Here is a 20827-nt window from a genome sequence, read left to right as displayed (position 1 = left end):
GGAGATTATTATTTTTATCCTTTCTAATATAATCTGCATAACTCATTTGTATGTTTGTGTTTTTTAGGCAAGGGAACAAATAATTATTACTGATTCTTGCTCATATTGTATCAGTTTTAAACAAAATGACATCTGGAATTAATTCAGGATATGTTCTAAGTAGATATCAAGTTTTTAAAATTGGTTCCCCCTTACACTGACCTAATCATAATATGTAAAAATTAATTACTTTTGATAGGTTAAGTATGTTCTGTTCCACTGTGTTTTCAAATGAAGATGTTAAACTTCTTATATTCCTACATTCAGCTTCTCTTTTCACCTGCAATCAAAACAACAATTATAAGATCTACAATTTTACTTCAAATTCAAAAACTTGAAATTGATTGACTAGACATGTTATGTGACTGAGAGAGAAATATAACATTTTTTTTCAAATAAAGACGTCATGCTTAATATTTTTTTTACATTGCAGTTGAAATTCTATTCTATATCTGTTTATATTCATCGTTTAACAGTTTAAGAACAAGAGGCTCTCAAGAGCCTGAATCGCTCACCTTAATTCTTTTGGTTAAATCTCTCAATTATTATTTTGGCTTTTCAATTTATTTAAATGTTTTTTGGATCGTCCTATTTTCTTCAAAAGCCAAAACAGCAAAATTTCCTTAAAATTATCAATTCAGGGGCAGCAACCCAACAACAGGTTGTCTGATTCATCTGAAAATTTCAGGGCAGATAGATCTTGACCTGATAAACAATGTAACCCAACGTCAGATTTGCTCTAAATGCTTTGGTTTTTGAGTTATAAGCCAAAAACTGCATTTGACCCTATGTTCTATTTTTAGCAATGGCGACCATGTTTGTTGATAGATCATAACTTCGGATACAATTTACAAACTAGATACCCTAAGGAACATTCAGTTTAAGTTTGGAAGTATTTGGCCCAGTAGTTTCAGAGGAGAAGATTTTTGTAAAAGATTACTAAGATTTACGAAAAATGGTTAAAAATTGACTATAAAGGGCAATAACTCCTAAAGGGGTCAACTGACCATTTCCGTCATGTTGACTTATTTGTAAATCTTACTTTGCTAAACATTAATCCTGTTTACAGTTTATCTCTATCTATAATAATATTCAAGATAATAACCAAAAACAGCAAAATTTCTTTAAAATTACCAATTCAGGGGCAGTAACCCAACAACAGGTTGTCTGATTCATCTGAAAATTTCAGGGCAGATAGATCTTGACCTGATAAACATTATAATCCCATGTCAGATTTGCTCTAAATGCTTTGGTTTTTGAGTTATAAGCCAAAAACTGCATTTGACCCCTATGTTCTATTTTTAGCAATGGCGACCATGTTTGTTGATAGATCAAAACTTCGGATACAATTTATAAATTAGATACCCTAAGGAACATTCAGTTAAAGTTTGAAAGTATTTGGCCCAGTAGTTTCAGAGGAGAAGATTCTTGATATAGTTTAAGACGACAGACGACGACAGACGACGGACGACAACGGACGCCAAGTGATGGCATAAGCTCACTAGTCCCTTCGGGACAAGTGAGCTAAAAACAGTATGTTTATTTGACTGCATTTTAATTAGAACATTTCTAAAGTTTAACTGAAGACTTTTAGTGTGTTTTTATTCCTTTAATCAGATTGTGAATATTAAATTACACATTATTTCAATTCCAGTATTAGGGAAACAAACCTCTTAAGAAAATTCCAAACTTAAAATTTTAACATTCAGAAAATAAAGTATCTTTTACTTTATCCAACCATTTAGTATTTAATTACATCATGTAAGTATTCTAATCTTACTTTCCAATCATTATAGCCAGGTACCAACTCCTCCAATGTTAAGTTGTTATGTACATTGAAAGCAAGAAATGGTCCATAATTCTGTCTCAGTAGGTTTTCTACTTCCTGAAAATGAAACATTTATTTCATGTATTAGTTTTAAAGACTTCCCTTAAAAACTTAACTAAGATCTTTTGTAACTAATGGCTGAACAATTAGCACCAGTTATATCTAAGAGGATTCAACTGAAACTGACATTTTAATTTACAATTGCAATGTTGTCACTTTTGTTTTCACTTACAGCTGTATAGAATGATTTTTTTCAATATTCATATTATATCCTCACACAATCCCCTTGCAAAGTCAGTGATATTGTTTGCCCTAAATAAATGGAGAATACAGGCTTTGAAAAAAAATGGCTTAAAATTATTCCCCAAAAGACATCTTCCCAAACAGTGCAGTCTCAGTAGTACTTGTGCATGAATACAAACTGAAATACAATCATTTAAACATTTTTCATGCCTAAAATGACTACATGAGCAGATTTGAGGGTCCATTTATGTATCATCACTGACAGTAAGGCCAAAAATAAATAATTGTTTGTTTCCCCAAACCCGACCCTATCAAGTCAGGTGAGGGTAGGTAGGTAGGTAAATTATTTTATTTTTTTGGTAATTTTTTTTTTGTACTTGTAAATAGGAAATTACAAACCATCATGTATAGGGCTGTATTTTAAATTCTAGGGTGTATTAAGCTATCAGTTTCCTCATGTCAGATTTATCAAATAAAACTCGATGTATAATTTGAAATATTTTATTTAATTGGGTTTCTTTTGGGTGGTAATTTTCCAATAATGACACAGTCTCTGTTGCCCCCACAGCTGCACAGAAGGCACATATATGGGGCTGTGCCACAGTAGAGTCATAATACGTGAATTCAACATGTGTTCGTCACAGTCTATCTGTAGGTGCACATTCAACACGCCTTCAACAGCATCACCTGAAATAAAGAACAGAGATCTTTAATAAATAAAAACAATAATATCCTAGAGTACTTTGTATATACATATATTGGGAATTTTCAATGAAGAAAATGTCTAAAATACTGAGCCTTCTGTTTATTATATTAAGCAGTATAATCTGTCAGAAATCTGTCCAAGTTCAACGTCAGAGTGTACTAGTAGAATGAAGTTTATACCGTTCATTGAAGTATGCAATTTTCCACTGAAAAAGGATTTGAACATTGAACCCATATCAAACACTGAATAACTCAATGGAACATGCATATAAAATATAATCAACTGAGAGTGTATGTTAGATGTGGAAATTTCATTCAATGTTGGGTAACAAAATCATGCTATGCAAGACCATGTTATTATATATTAAAAATGATAAGAAAATCTTTTGGGAATACTGAAAAAGCATTCCTTCAGGTGTGATAACAGATCAACAACTTGGTTAGCAGTCTGTCAAATGCTCTGGATTCTCGAACAGCTACCATTGTGGTAGCCTTCTATTTAGAGAAGTATGCATGGGCTGTCTGCTTTAACAAGACTAGTGTGGAGTGATCTGCTTTTATTAGGGACCAAATGATTAATTTAAATCAATTGCTTTCAGGCCTCGGGTTAAATTAGTAAGGGCATAAGGAAATCATTAGGGAATTTAGGTAAAGGGTTGGAAAATTTGCAAGAAAAAGAATGCAAACAAAGGTGGGGAGACTCTCCTTATCCTAAAAAAGTCTACCTTTGCTTGCAAGAAATAGATGTTGGGACGGTCACTTTAATATTATGCATACCTGTTAACTTGTTAAAAGCTTCTTCTTTTCCCTTAGAAAGTTTGTTGACAGCTTGACTGGCTCCCATCATTTTATCAAAGGTGTTGACAACATTTGAGGAGGAGGCTTCTTTTTCTTTAGAAGTCCCATCAATATTAATGTTAATTCAAAATTTCAAAAACTTAAATATGTATAGGAAGATGTGGTATGAGTGCCAATGAGGCAACTCTCTATCCAAATAACAATTTATAAAGGTAAACAATTATAGGTCAAGGTACGGCCTTCAACACGGAGCCTTGGCTCACACCTAGCAAGCTATATATATAAAGGCTTGTATAAAAAGTCCAAACACAAAAATACTGAACTCCGAGGATAAATTCAAAAAGGAAAATCCAAAAACAAAAGTCCAAACACATCAAACGAATGTTGAATTGTTGAATAAAGGGCCCCAAATTTACAAGTGTAAAACCATTCAAAGGGGAAAACCAACTAAAAAACGAGAAACGAGAAACATGTAAAAACTACATTAACAAAAAGTCTTTATTAAAGTCTTACTAGTGCCAGTGTCATGTCATCATCGTAGTGTGGACTATTAAATATTTCTGTAGAACCACTTTTTTAGATACACGGATCGTCGGATGTGTTTTTTTGTCACGAGCATCCTCCTCCTCTTCAGTCAATTTTAAATCGGCTATCACGTCCTCACATATGTCTTCGAACATTTCCAAAATCGAAAATTTGCGCAATACATTTGTAACCAAGTCTTTCTTAAAGTTTCCAGCCGAATAAACGGCAACAAAAACTGACAGAACGGCGTCCATGTAAATGTATGAACAGTCTAGAGAATATTGTTCTGAATATCGTAAAGACCCGAGACCACGTGGAAGAAGAAAGCCAAATCGCGTCATCAAGGCGTTTTCAACAATGCCGATTTCAAAGGCGATTTGAAGAACAGCGTCTCCTTCTCATGTCTTATGTTTTGATTTTTCCATTTCATAGGAGCACCGCACCACCACATGAATTTGGATAAAAAAAAATTCTTCACAAAATCGGCAATAAAATTATTCCGGTCGCGGCGATTTTTCCGGGTCGGTCGGGATTGGGGAAACAAACAATATTTTATTTTAGGCCCAAGGGGTCTTATTTCAAATGAGGGTTTACCTCTTGAAAGGGGGTCTGCAAATTGAAGTTCCAGTCAAATTCATGGTTTATTATAAATTTCCCAATTTGATAAAAATGACTAAGGGGGTCTGCAAATTGAAGTTCCAGTCAAATTCATGGTTTATTATAAATTTCCCAATTTGATAAAAATGACGCATATTTTCCCAATAAAAAAGGGTAGAGGTAGTTTTAAAAAAAGCCAACAATATCACTGAAAGTCAGACTTTTGTAAGGCTGCTGACAGAAATCATACCTGTAAAGCATGAGAACGTTCGTCTAAAGGTAGAGATTTTAACTGCTGGATACAAGCATCAGCTTTGTCATAATATTCTTGTCTGGCACTGTTCCGAGTGGAGATTAAGGTTTCCACTTCAACCTAAAACATATCAAAAACAGCTTATTTAGTTATCACTACACCCTGAATACAATCTATACAACTTTAAACATGATAGATTTTTATTACATTATTGGTTATTTGGTAATGTACTAATGATGTATGCCCCCCATAGAGAGGCTACCATACAGTCTTCAAACAAAGACAACCACACACATTATATAGCAGGATCAGGATCTAATAACGCTATTTTTTTATTTTTAACCAAAAGGCCCGAGAACACATTTATTTCGTAGTGCATTTCTTTTAGACAATACAGGCCTCTACATTATCATTTTTTCTTACTTGTCCCTTCGGACAAGTTGCAAGAAAATCAACTTGTCCCAACTCATAACTCACTTGTCCGAATTTATAATTGAAAATTCTCCATATTGATTATACATGTTTATGCAATAATAACACTTGCCCTTTGGTTGTACCTAATAAAGATCAATAAAGGGAGCATTTTGTTATGTTATATGAATACTACATCAAAATTCATTTTATTATTTCAGACTGAAGGCTTATTTGCAAGACTGAGCTCTCTAACACATTGTCACTATCATGTGTCGTTCACATACCTGCCAACTTTCACGATTTAGGCGTGTACTACACGATTTTGACCCTTAGTCACGATTGCACGATCGTGTTCCTAAAAAACCCTCTAAAACACGATTTGGTGAAAATCTACACGAAAATTGTTGTTCCCGATTTTGAACTGTGTCTAATGGAGGAAAATCGTGTTCAGCCAATCAAATTGTGTGTTTCTCATGTTCAAATTAATCAGCCAATCAAAAACGTTTTCTCTCAAGATTGTTTTAACATGCTAGATATTGAACTTGTGTTGTATTCCACTGTTTGTTGATGTAAAAACGTGAACATAGCAAATGATTTTTCAACTGCAAGGAGGTTCTTACACAGAATAAGAATAAAAGCATGGCTGATTGAAAAACTTCAATGATGCAGTACTACCATGAATATAATAAATAGTAGTTTATTCACTAATTTATTGACATTACATACACACTTGGTGTAACAATTCTGACATTATATTTGGAACAGCTTTTCTAAATGAAGAGTCCTATTATTTTGAATAATAAAGAAGATATAAGGCCAAGAACATATCAAAATTCTTGGACATGTGACAGTGTTGACCATATAATACCAGATAGGTCATAAGATGTATAGTTCTTTGGGAAAAGTTTCTTCAAATAATATGCATATGAATGTGTACTCATTTTTACTTTAAAAGTGCTTTTTAATGTCCTAACATTGAGGGGGGATCCCTTTGTGTTGTTCCAAACCTGATAAAGGTCCTTCTTTGAGTACAATTTTAAATTGGAAAAGTCAACAACTATTTAGTATCCTTACAAATGAAAATAATTCCTGGTCTTACAGCTACATGTTCATATTTTCTGCTGATATAATAACTAGAATCATGCAAATTAACTTAAAAAATGGGATGTAAGCTCATCTTACAAATCATGCAAATACGACACTTTTTTTAGACTACAAAACAGCATGCGCAAAATAGTCATCGCAAAGAATTTTAAACTTTGAAATTGTTGTCGCGCGCTAAAACCCCCATGGGCATTTTCAAAAGTTGGCAGGTATGCGTTCATTAAATCATATCTCTTCCCATACTACTAGGTTCTCCTATTCATGGACCTATATTCATTCTGAAGTGGTGGTATGGTTTAAATATACCTGGCACCTTGTTTGCAAATAAACCTTTTTAATTTATTGATGGTGCCAAACAAGATTTTACAATTTGTCTTGATTTTTACATACATTGATATATCATCATGAAGTACATAAAACATTTTAGTAAAAAGTCTGCCTTTTTAGATTTTATCTATTTTTTTCATCTTAACTTGTTATTTTAACTTATAGATCTTATTAAATAATACCTTTTTTAATTTAATATTATGTCTAAAAGCAAAATCAAATGATACAAACTTTAATTAAAAACTTTAAAGTTAAGGTAAAACTCCATATCATGCATATGGAGGTGCTCCTAATTCAAGAGGCTTATACTAAGAAGAAACATTTACATTTGGTTTCCTTCCCCTTACTTATTTTCCCCTGGTCAATGGTTGCCAGCATGTTCAAATACGTTCAATCAGAGACATAATATACAAGTTTATATGTCTCTGGTTCAATCAATGAATATTTATTTCATTTAGTATGATCAATAAAACAATCATTCATATTTTTAGGAATGTATAAGTCTTGAATTTGATCTATTAAACATCTGAAATCGATTTTTTCACTTGTCCAATCGGACAAGTAGTATGATGAATCTACTTGCCCGACACCTATTTCCACTTGTCCCGGACAATCGGACAAACGGTAATGTCGAGCCCTGCAATAAATTCAAATTAAAAAAATCGCACCTGCTCTTTCTCAAAAATATTTTTACAATGTAGTGTACTACCAGTGAGACAAATAATATCAAAATTATAGAAACTTCTAAATGAGAGTCAACTTTTGTATACGAAAAAAAAAACTTAAACCAAGTCAAGTCTATTAGAAAATAGATCTTCAGGAATGTTCTGTAAAAGTCATCCGGAAGCGAACAAGATTAAACATATGGTGTCCTTTCACAATTTTAAATGTATGATGTCCTTTCACAATTTTAAACGTATGGTGTCCTTTCACAATTTGAAACATATAGTGTCCTTTCAGAATTTTAAATGTATCAGTCATAAATGAGAGTCAACATCTTCCTAGGTTTATAGCTTTAATAATAAGGATGACTGATACCTGAAATGAATACACAGTATATTAGTAAATGATTAGTTAACTTCTACCAGCTCTAACTCAAAATATTGACAATTCTGTGTTAAGGGGGTGTAAAATTCAGTTTGACAGATTCAGACGTGATAAAATTTGACCTTTTAGAACTGGACCAATTCACTACTTAACAAAGTTTCAGCACCCAAATTTTTTTGACATGTAATTACATCCCCCTACTTAATATTTCATGCATTTAATATAAAGAAATAAATTGGGAACGTGTATTAAATAAAACATGCAAGTTATAAACTGTTTACACTAGGGACTATATTCGTAGACAACGAAAACCAAAGGACGATAACGGAGTCCTTGGACCTAATAGGACAGAAAGACTTGACCAATCTTTATTAAACTTTGCATAACCTAAGCTTAGGCAATAATGAGATAGTTTGCCAAGTTTCATGGCCATATGTCAAATATAACAGAAACTATGGTCATTTTAGTATTGACATTTGGCTGTTTATTTTTGACGTATAAATTAAATATCTTCAACTGTCAAGATTTTGGCCTAAAAACTTGAAATTTTGCAAAAATTTGCTTTTTAAATGCTCTTGAATATTAGATATTAAGTATTAAAAGCATCTGCACACTCATTTTATTTATCAGATGTATTGTATTTATTCCAAAGTCAAATTTATATGCGCCTATGCCTGAAAATAGAGATTTTCCAATTCAGGGAAGCCTTATATAAATATGCATTTTTCTCAGCCATTTTGAAGTTTTGAAGTTTTTGAAGCCTAAATTATTCTTTCATATGTATTAAATGTACTTTAAATGTATAGAAAAGTTACAAAAAGTATACCACATGAGTATAAAATGGTCTTGGACCATGCAGTACTGAGAATTATTTAGAGTCAATTTAGGCGGTAGTCCATATTGACATATAAAATTGCACACAGAAGCTATCAGAAGTGAAAATGTGTTACTTTTTGTTCATTTCTATGCTAAGATGTTATGATACAAGAAGTCTAAATGCAAAAGGACTCTTGTATTTAAATTTTTTGAAAGACAATATGGTAGGACGGCCAGTTTTTTCACTTTTGGATGGAAAACTTGCATTTAGTTTTAGTCTCAATAGGCATAAATTTTGACCACTTACTATCATACAGGGGAAAAAATATGGTAGCTTTTAAAGGAGTAAGGTGTACTGAATATAGTTAAATGCTTTTTTTACAGATTCAGTGAAATATTTGTGATGGACTACAGATTTGATGTACAAATGTACAAAGCGCTTCACATTTTACATACATCAATTAGGCCGTTTAACCAGGGCATGAATACAAAATATGCTGCACTTTTTTTCTGTGATAATCTACTTTTCTCTTTATTCAGAGTTCACAAATGGTTAATTGAATTTGATTTAAGCATAGAAACACAAATATCAGAAACAAAAAAGCTGTCAGATAGAAAGTCAGATGCCTCTTAGGCATAAAATGTAAACTGCTTTAAAATGCTTATTATAGCCGTAGAATGCCAAAATGGCACTTTATAAAAGAATTTCTGTAAACCAAAGATGTAAATCCTTTACTTTTATTGAGTTTGACAAATTGAAACCAGCAAATCATTCAGGAAAGTTCCCAAAGTACAGAATCTAGATTTCAGGAATCCATCTCTTAGGCCCGAGAACACAGTTATTTCGTAATGCATTTCTTTTAGGCAATAAATTCAAATTAAAAAAATCGCACCTGCTCTTTCTCAAAAATATTTTTACAGTGTAGTGTACTACCAGTGAGACAAATAATATCAAAATTATAGAAACTTCTACCAGCTCTAACTCAAAATATTGACAATTCTGAGTTAAGGGGGTGTAAAATTCAGTTTGACAGCTTCAGACGTGATAAAATTTGACCTTTTAGAACTGGACCAATTCACTACTTAACATAAAGTTTAAGCACCCAAATTTTTTTGACATGTAATTACATCCCCCTACTTAATATTTCATGCATTTAATATAAATAAATAAATTGGGAAAGTGTATTAAATAAAACATGCAAGTTATACACTGTTTACACTAGGGACTATATTCGTAGACAACGAAAACCAAAGGATGATAACTGTGTCCTTGGACCAAAAGGAACCTCAAATTATAAAATTAATCAGATATTGTCTCTTGGAAAGAGTGTACAACCCTTAAAAGCAATAAGTTGAGCAACTGTTTCCATTTTTTGGCAAGTAAATCTACACCTTTTACCACATTCCTCCTTGATAATACAAGGCATAAAAATATTGATAACAAGAGTGCACACACTGAAATGTCTCGCCTTCTATACTAATCATTGATATTATGTTGATAGTACTAAGTATAAAGCTTTATTAAAAACTGTCACATGAACTTAACATTAACCATGAAAACTAAACAAAGACCAATGAACCATGAAAATGAGGTCAAGGTCAGATCAACCATGCCAGGCAAACAATGCTTAGATGCAACAAATATAGTTCACCTATTACTTATAGTTTAAGAAAAATGACCAAAAACACAAAAACGTAACACTGTGCAACGAACCGTGAAAATGAGGTCACCGTCAAATAAAACCTGTGCGACTGATATAAAGATCATAAAATATTTCCATACACCAAATATAGTTGACCTATGGCATATAGTATTAAATAAAAAGACCAAAACTCAAAAACTTAACTTTGACCACTGAACCATGAAAATGAGGTCAAAGTCACATGACATCTGCCCGCTAGACATGTACACCTTACAATCATTCCATACAACAAATATAGTAGACCTGTTGCATTTAGTATGAGAAAAACACACCAAAACACAAAAACTTCACTATAACCACTGAACCATGAAAATGAGGTCAAGGTCAGATGACACCTGTCAGTTGGACATGTACACCTTACAGTCCTTCCATACACCAAATATACAAGCCCTATTGCTTATAGTATCTGAGATATGAACTTGACCACCAAAACTTAACCTTGTTCACCGATCCATGAAATGAGGTCAAGGTCAACTGAAAACTGTCTGACAGACACGAGGACCTTGCAAGGTACGCACATATCAAATATAGTTATCCTATTACTTATAATAAGAGAGAATTCAACATTACAAAAAATCTGAACTTTTTTTTCAAGTGGTCACTGAACCATGAAAATGAGGTCAAGGACATTGGACATGTGACTGATGGAAACTTTGTAACATGAAGCATCTATATACAAAGTACGAAGCATCCAAGTCTTCCAACTTCTAAAATATAAAGCTTTTAAGAAGTGAGCTAACGCCGCCGCTGCCGTAGTCGCCGCCGCCGGATCACTATCCATATGTCAAGCTTTCTGCAACAAAAGTTGCAGGCTCGACAAAAACCATTAAAAAAGATCATTTCTAATTTTTGGATGTAACATTGAGACGGAATTTAAAACCATAGCCAAAGTATTGAGAGTCAACAGTACAATTACCTTATCAGTACAAGATGAGATTTCTTTCTGTATGAGATTGTACCGTGTTATAGTAGACACTAAAGGCTGCAGAGTGGTGACAGTCTGATCTATCCTTTCATCAGATAACACGACACTAATGGCCTCTTCTAATATACTTCTTTGACCTGTAGGGAATTGGCATCTGTAAATAAAGTTAGTATTAAAAGAATTGCATCTATCACAAACGGCATCAACTAATAAAGTAATCATACAAAGCGGTTTAAGAACGTCCAAACCATGTTTAACTCTGCCATATTTTAGGGCCTGTCCCTGTTAAGAACCTCTAGCCTATGTAAGTCTTGTTTTTGAAGTTGTTTTTTTTGTAAATTTGTTTGTGTTGAAGTCAAGTGTGGTGTCCATTTTGCATAAATTGTATACATTATTGTTTAAGGGTCAGCTTAAGCCTGCCTCCAGGTGTGGGGTTTCTTGTTGCATTGAAGACCCACTGGCGGCATTGGGCTGTTCTGTGCTTTTTGGAGAATGGCAGCAGCTACCACATTTAACATCTGTACTTATGTTAAACAAAAGACACTTAATTTAAATCAATAGGATGTATTATGACTTGGTATGTATTTATAAAATGTCATAGCAAAGAGTTGGGGAGAAACCCACTATCAAAAATAAAATACAGATAAGCACAGAGTAACTCAAAGTCTAAAAAGAAATTAAAGAACTCTTTTGAATGGCATGAAATTCCATTCTTTTTAATCACAGTGATGGGCAAAAGTGAAATACAGGTACATCTCAGGCAGCTCTCAAAACCAATAAAATGCATTGAGTCACCAATTTGAGAAGAGGTTTAACTTTCAGCAAACACCAGTTGTGTGACATTTACAAAATTTAAATGAGGTAATATTAATACGAGAATAAATTATAAACCAAAATGTTAAATAACTTTTATAACAAACCCACCTTAGGTGTCGGACTTGTTCACACATAGTAGTCACTTGTTCTAACTGAAATGAAATCGAAATATAAACTTCATGATGATAATGCATTGAAGTTAAACATCCTTTGGCAAAAATAATACAAATATCAGATGTGAAAATTTCTTTTTTTTTTTTTTCTTTTTTTTTGTTTGTGTGAAAATTTCAACATTAACCTGCTTTGACGTAGACACAAGAAGCCAGATTTTTTAAAACACCCTATTCTGCAAAGATATACTCAACAGAAACATATGACTACAATTCAACCTATCTTTGCCCTTATTCCTAAATGCTGCATGATTAGTGGAGAAGTAACAATTCCTATTTTTTATCAAGCCAGGCCTAAATTAAAATATTGTTTGTTTGCCCTTTTCCGACCCTATGTTTTGAAACAGGGTAGGTAGGTAGGTAAAATATTTTATTTTTTTCCCCAAAAAAATATCTTGGCTCGGTATATTATTTGTCATGGGTAGGCAGGTAGGTATAATATTTTATTTTATAGATACAAACTCTGCATAATGTCATTTGTGTCCGTTTTGTTTTTGCAAATAAGTTTTCTGGGACTATTAGTTTTAAAAAAAATATCACGTTGAATGTGAAGCTAATTCATATGCACTACTATTTTGTTTTCAAATATCAAAATATAGAGCTGTGCTGCATATCTTCAACGTTTATATGCCTGGAACTTTGAACTTGCACTTATATTCTGTACTACGTACCTTGTATGCTTACCTTACGATTTTCTGTAAAAGATAACTTTGTACTGATAAGATATGTCCGGGCAGACATACATTACTAGTAGAAAAAGTCCCTGGAGTGTTAAAAACATCGTGTGTGCCTTTGTTTCCAATTAAAATGCTACAACTCTGACAATTGTCACGTATTTTACATCGCATTAATAAATGATCTGTATGGACAACTTGGCGATTTTACTGCCAGATATTCTCCACTTTACAGGGTTTTGTCACTTTTGATTCATATCAGATATCGGCATCGTTAACATAATCATCCTGATCTGAGGATCACAAAAGGCCATCCCTACATAGAATACAACATCCGTTTACAAATTAGTTTGTTCACACGTTGATAATTTTGTATCAAACGAACTATTTTGTAAATGAACCCTGCTCTTTAAGTATAAAGGTACAGAGTAGCGTACGTCGTATCATGATGGAAGCGTTCACATGCTGAACATCGATTTCAAACAAATGCTTTGAAACTTCAAATGCAAGTGTTCATGTCAAACGCTCAGGTGATACCAAACGGACTGGACCTTATACGTTAAAGATTAAACCCGAGAATTCCGGATAAAATAGTTTTGAGCGGGAAATACAAATATAAGATTTTTGGTAGGAACGAAAAAATAAAATAAAATAAAATCTTGCTGGTAAATACAAATAAAAGATTTTCAGGCGCAACAAATTTATAAGGTCGGTCGGTAAAGGGCAAGCAATCAATATTTTAATTTAAGCCTCAGGGATTAAACCCATCATCTCCAACTGCAAAGACAAACATCTTACCATGAAATTACAAAGGGGATATCAAAATGCAGTGATCATAAATTAAATAAATTACTCACACATGTTCTAGAAAATTATTTGGATATTCACTTATTAATTCATTATTCATCTATAATAGATAGATTTATAGCTTTATATATACCTTAATTAAAAAGCTTGTGCCCAAAAATAAACTTACATTGATTCAAAAGAAAAAAAGATTGATGAATGTATAATTGACATATAAATATTGATTTATTAATTTACCTCTAATTTGCTAGTTTGAACTTGCTCTAAAATCAATGTTTTCTTGAGGAGTTCTGCCTTTGTTTTGTCGAGTTCTCTTTGTTTCTTTGTCATCTGAGCCTGTAACACCTTAGTTGTATCTTTACTAGCTTCAATTCTGTAAATATTAAAAGTTTTATCTGATTTTCATGGAAAGTCCGAAACATGACATTCATCAATGAATTATAGAAGAAAGTTCAAGTTCCTTACAGATAGACATGTACCGGTATAATCTGCCAATGAATCAACTGACCAAATATAGCTTTTGGATCACTCATTGTTATCAAAAAGATTAGCGTTTCATGAATTCTTATTTTGGTCTAATTTAGATATTAAAGCATGAAAATGATATTGAAATATAAACTTCCCACCATAAGGCATACTTAACTTGCTCACAAAGTTAAAAGTCTGCAGGCAAACATATTACTTTATTCACTCTTACTTAAGTTAGCCAGTTTTTACTCTCACTCCTGAATACCATTTGCTTGGCAAAGAATTAACAACTACCAATTTTTAGTCTTTAAATGTGAACCAGTCATCAATGGTAGCCATTATCTCCAGAGAACATGACCCGTAAGACTACCAAGGCATATGTATAAATAATGAGGAACATTATACCACATGTAAAGAATTACACAAGTACTTACTTTGAATTTTGCATCAATACTTGTTGTAACTGCATATTTTTCTTTGCCAATTCCTGTCGTAATTTCTCAATTTCAGCATTTAGATCAGGGCTACCAGTTTCTAGTCTACATAATAAAACAAAATTAATATGAACAACACTCAAATGGCATGAACATTTCAATGATTTTCAATGTAGTTGTGTATGGTTAAGTCGAAAACGTTAAATATGAGACAAAAAAGTTGAGAAAATGCCAAATTCTCTGCACATTATAAATAACATAAAGTAAGGAATATGGGAACACATTTAGAATCTAATAAAAAAAAAAAAACATGTCAAGGAATTGTAGACCATTATAAAATTTCAAAAATTCTTCTTACCTTTGAAAGTTTCTACTGGGTTGTAGCTTTCCTGCATCATTAGGCCTAAAACTATTTCCCCCATCATTTGGCCTAAAACCATTTCCACCATCATTAGGCCTAAAGCCATTTCCACCATCATTAGGCCTAAACCCATTTCCGAGATCATTAGGCCTAAAACCAAACGCAGGGTTAGCTGCCACATCCCCATAGCCTCCACCCCCACTATCAGCATATCCCCCTCCACTGCCTATAATCTGCTCTCCCATTGGGTTCTGCATTAATGGACTTGCTGAAAATATTACATCAAAGTCATATCTAGGTATACATGTTATTTGAACTGTACTAGGAAAAAGTTGTAAAACTACCAGTCACTGTGATTCTGCTAAATTAATAGTCAAAAATGTTTGGAATGAACCCAAGGTCTGTTTTACAATCAAAATGATGTGTTATGGTCTGAATGTTGCATTATGAAAATAACAAACCAGTTTGGGAGAAAATAAATCGGATTAAATAAAATGTTGATATTTTACTGTAATCAACTTAATGCATACAATGGCATACATGTACTTGTAACTATCTGCTAAATAGTCAAACATGTTATTTTTTAACAAACTCCTGGTCTGTTTAACAAACCAAATGACATATTATGGTCTAAATGTTGCATACTATCTGTGAAAATATTTTAATAAATAGTTGAAATATGTACCCATTCATTTGCAAGTTTTTGATTACTAAGAGCATTTGAAACTAGGTCAAACATCAAAATAACAAAAATCTGTGTAATCAAAATGATAACTTTCTTTGGACCTACCTGTGACTCTGTTAACCGGTAACATTCCTGGTGAAGGAGTGTCATCAGACTTTGTTGCATTCATAGCAGGTCGAGTATAAGCAAAGCCGTGTTCCTTGACCTGGTCATTTAGACATACGCCACTACCATACAATATTCCATAATGTCCAGTGTTATCCTTCAATGGTACAGTCTTCACTGCTTCAAGCATGATATTCTCTGTCACATTCTTCAGATAGTTTATACCCTGTAAAAGACATTTTATTTTATTAATTCTTGTTTTGTTTCAAAAAATATATCACCCCACAATGCCAAAAATGTATGGTGTGTACTATCTAAATCTCTTTAGAAAATAAATGGGAAATGTGTCCATGGGACACAGATGATGCCCGCTCCCATTTCATAACATTTGGTCAAGGCAAATATAAGTTAGAGAATGTAATTATGGGACTTACAAATGTACAGACATACGAACGTACAGACATATGTACAAACAGACAAGGGTAAAACTGAATGCCCCTAAACTATTGCAGGGGCTTAAAAAAACTTTAAAATCAAAATTTGTTTCAAGCTTTACTGAAATTAGTATTTTTTCAAGTAAAGTGTTGTCATAACTGATATGTAAGATAAGAGAGAATTACAAAGATGCTGGATGTTTAGGCTCATTAACACATTTTATCAAATATAATACAAAACTTTAATTGGACTATATCTAGCCAAAAAACAAGAACTTTTCAAAAATGAATTATCTGTCTATTTTTCAAACATTTTTAAATTCTAACAATGGCTGAACATTCCACTATCAGATTGAAAGCTTTGGATAGGATTTCATTGAATTCCCCATTTTGGTTTCTACGTATATTTTTCTACTCTGACTAAAGACAAGTGATGAATAGAAAAAGCTTGGAAAATTAGTTGGTTTACAGTATGTAAGAGTAAGAGTAATAAAGTTAGACACATCTGTGTAGTTTTCCTAATAAAGCTATATTTCATAATGTTACTTACATTTTGATCAGAGAGATCATGAGCATAACAATTATGAAGGATAAGTTTGGTAGCCAGTGGTTTGACTGATGCCAGGGACGGTGGAATCTCCACCAAGTGGTCAGCTTTCACCTCTTCTGTATTACCATAATCTATGTATTGTACCTTAATAGTGTCAGAACCTGGAAAATAGAAGTAAAACATGTATAAACCAAACAGTTTATTCAAAAAGATGGTCATTAAATGTAATGTTAACAAATAAAAGAAATCTCTACAAATGTTTACACTTCCTGTAGGATTTTTTTTTTTAAATATATATGCATTAATTGGTTGTAACCACGGAGGCAGGTGTTATTTGTGAATGATAGCAAAGTTGTATTATCTAGTGTATTGCCATCCTTTTTTTGGTAATTGTTAAAATCAAATGAGTCAGTTTTTTGTGCAAACCATTTTTTCTTGAAAATTTAATAAAAATTTGCATGTAACACTGGAAACCTTCCTCCAAATAACTGGCACTGTTTTATAACCAGGTTGTTGTCTAAATTGAAAACAGAAAAGTATAGTAAAAAATAATTAAAATGAAAGTTTTTGATTCACTTGTTTAGATTTTTTCTTCTTCTGTGTATTGATTTCTTCTGTAATACAAACTTTAACCCTATTCAATCAGAAAACTGCCTGAATATGTCATTAAGCTATTTTAATATCCCTGGTTTGAAACCTTTTATGTGTTGGTCATAATCAGAAGTCTTTTTTATTACATTGATAAATAAATCCAAGTTTGGCCCCTTTAGGAAAACTATTGTTACTCAATAATTTTACCTAAACTTTAAAAACACCAAGCAATCAATAATTGAAATATTAATTGCTTGATGTTTTAAGTCGCACATCAAATATAACAATCACATAGATGCCAACCCCTTTTGAGACAATCAGTAACAAACTATCAAATTTTCCGTATTTTTGAAAAGTTTTCAGTAATCATTCAAAAACTTGCATTTACCAATAAAAATTACTGACGAGTGGTTGCAAAATGATGTGCACTAAAATTTGTCGTTCAACATGTTGTCTGTAGTATGAATTCCATTCATTAATTGTTTAGATGTTCTCGACTCGTACATTTTCGTTTTGTCAAGGAGAAGTAGAGAAAGGGGGAAAGCTACTTCATAAAATGCAAGTTTTCCTCTTCGGAAGTCAGTTAGTTCCCATCAATAGGTTGATAACTCCCGAGAAACCAGAAACATTACATTGTCGTTTTCTAAATACCGGACCAGGACGGAAAAGTAATGATAAAAATCCGCGATTTACAAAATTGAACGGTGATGATTGGGAATCCGTAACTATTCGACTTTGACCGTAATAGCGTAGTTTGTATCGCAAAATCAGAAAAACTACGGAAAAATCGTAATGGTTGGCATCTATGCAATCATTTAGGACAAAAACATTAGATAGGAATAAACCAAAAGTGGGATCTTCCACATTCTAGTTCAGTTACATAACATATTATATTGACAGAATGAATCATGGTATGATCCCTCTTAGCAAACTATTGCTTTTTTACATTTAACCTGATGATTGATTGATTGATGTTAAAACTCCAGCATTAAATGTTATAATCATGGGTTATCGATATGACTATACTAAAAGTGGGATTTTCCAGTCTAGCTAACACAGCAACAGTCTAAATAGATAGAATCTACAAACACTCTACCATGAAACAACAATCTTACCTAAAGACTGTCTAATCTGACATCTATACCATTGACCATCTTCTGAGAACAAAGTGGCGTAAATCTTCCCTTGAACAACAGGTCCAGATAATTTGGCAGCAGCTGGACAAAGGGCAGACAACTGTTCACAAAGATCCATCAGTTTCTGTGTGTTTTCATCAGTCACTGTTTGAATCCATACAGTTATTGGGCTCTCACAATGTGTGATCAGCACATTTTCTCTCTATCAAAGCATAATTACATCAATATAACTTATTGACAAGAGCTTTCAATTGCCCTAATAAAATGAATGATCAAACAGATTATAAATTTTCCTTTAACCTTAAGATCTTGCACAAAAATGTGGTTAGCATTTTCTTCATACAAAAAATATAGGTTTGGTTTGCTTAAACTTGCATTGAGGTGAGTTTTATTTTTTTTCTCTGTGTTGAAGGCCTCACTGTGACTTTAAAATGAAGCAATACTAACACTGCTTTTGTGTAAGTTTTTTTTAATTAAGTCCATAAACTGATTAGGTGTCACTGACAGATACTCCATATCAATTGTTTTTCTATAGGTCAGGTATCTTTTTTTACAGACTTCAAAACACCAGACACAGTTGCTCAGAGTATTTTTTAAAATACAGACATCACCATGAGAGCAAAACTTTGATCACTGATCTATGAAATAGGTCAAAGTAAGGTAACACTATCTGACGGAAAAATACCTCTTTCCTGGACTGTGTTGGAGGCATACTCTGGACTAAATCTGGAACTGTAAAAAGAATTATATATAAAAGTAATTATTTTACAAATAATTCTAAAACAAGAAAGTTAAAAATTCTAAAACAACTAAGTCTTGAAACCCTCAGAAATTAATGTGAACTATAATATTCTCTGAGCTGTTCCAGAATTAAATGCATAGGGAACATTGGAGGCACTCTTTCAATCCCCAACCACCCATTAAAAATTTATTTTCATTTTACTTATAATGCAACCACCAACTAAAATATTCACTAATTTTGAGTTCTCCCCTCTCCCCTAATCCCCAAAAATTTATCAATTTAGGAACAGCTCTCACGGCAAGTTGATATCCAGATATAAAATTAATAAATTATGATCTTTTGCAAATACTGTGTACCATTTGTATTACTTTAGATGCTTGGTGCTTTAATTAAATATACAGAAACTTTATAAATTAATATTTATAAAAACAAAAATACCATCTGTTGTAATGCTAAAACAATTCAGTTTAAAAACTTTTTGAGAAGCAAGACCAACCTGACGTCAGATAGTTGTCTGATTGGCACAATTATGATTATACAATAATACTACATCTCCTTATTGTTATACTATTAAACTATAAAATCTGGCCACAAAGTGTTCAATATGCACAGAACTATCCAACAGACAAGTCACCAGAACTTTATATCAGATTTTTTTTATTTCCATACAAATCACATATAAAAGATATACCTACACTATAATACTAGTTTTTACCTGCTTGTGATACTTGGGAACTAGGGCTACCCTCACTCAAATAATTTAAAAGGTTTTGCAACTTATCTAGAATCAAAATTATAAGGGTCAATCAGTATCAATTAAATCAGAAATACACAATAGTTTCAAAATATTCTCAACAACAAAATGTCACGATTGTAACTCCAGATTAGCCTTTCTACATTGAATGAACTTTCAACATATACAAAGCCCAGAGTATGAAAAGTACAAAGAATCAACAAAATAGGTCAAAGCAACTACAGAATACAATGGACTCAAAGCATCATACAAACAGTTAGTTATGAAAGCTTCTTAATATTCACCAGGTTTTTTTATAGTTAAAAAAATATAAATATTAGATTATCAAAACCTAGTTTCAAATTTAAGAACTCAACAATATAAATATTTACAAAGTTTAAAATAGAAATCCTGTATAAAGGAAAAATGAAATATGTATGTAAACTTCTTTCCATTTTTTTTTAGGGAAAAACATACATTATCATAGTATAGGTCCTCTTTTAAATGTATTTGTTACTTGCAATAACATGTAATCATTCATCTAAACCTCATTTGTCTTTCACTCAAGAGATTGATTGAACTTATCAATTTTCATATTTTTTATTGTATGCAACAGGATAGTTGTCATCCAAAAACTATAAATTTTTTAATGAACAAAAATGTATATCATTGTTTAGCAAATTCTAAATTGTGGAAGAAGCCATGGAGTGCAATAATAAACTATCAAAAAAATGTTTGAATTGACAGTTAGTCTCATTCTTCATACCAAGACAACAGTCTTGTCTGTCCATGTAGGG

General features: G+C 32.4%; 1 protein-coding gene across 2 annotated transcripts in view; it reads right to left on the bottom strand.

Moving 5' to 3' along the window:
* Nucleotides 1-20827, bottom strand: part of LOC134712721 (serine/threonine-protein kinase 31-like) — a 42016-nt gene that overhangs the window by 15279 nt on the left and 5910 nt on the right. Inside the window, exons 5-17 of one of the 2 annotated variants that reach the window (XM_063574555.1) lie at nt 20013-20078; nt 19241-19287; nt 18535-18757; nt 16829-16989; nt 15845-16070; nt 15052-15322; nt 14694-14798; nt 14029-14164; nt 12249-12292; nt 11316-11478; nt 4986-5108; nt 1820-1924; nt 230-319 (exon numbers count right to left, since the gene is read on the bottom strand). In XM_063574555.1, coding sequence (XP_063430625.1) covers nt 230-319; nt 1820-1924; nt 4986-5108; nt 11316-11478; nt 12249-12292; nt 14029-14164; nt 14694-14798; nt 15052-15322; nt 15845-16070; nt 16829-16989; nt 18535-18757; nt 19241-19287; nt 20013-20078 — 1760 coding nt within the window. The remainder of the gene's footprint in view (nt 1-229; nt 320-1819; nt 1925-4985; nt 5109-11315; nt 11479-12248; nt 12293-14028; nt 14165-14693; nt 14799-15051; nt 15323-15844; nt 16071-16828; nt 16990-18534; nt 18758-19240; nt 19288-20012; nt 20079-20827) is intronic. The other variant, XM_063574564.1, reaches the window with a different exon arrangement.

This window comes from Mytilus trossulus, chromosome 1, assembly GCF_036588685.1.
Source record: "Mytilus trossulus isolate FHL-02 chromosome 1, PNRI_Mtr1.1.1.hap1, whole genome shotgun sequence".
NCBI classification, from domain to species: Eukaryota; Metazoa; Mollusca; class Bivalvia; order Mytilida; family Mytilidae; genus Mytilus; species Mytilus trossulus.
This window is presented reverse-complemented; position numbering and strand designations above follow the sequence as displayed.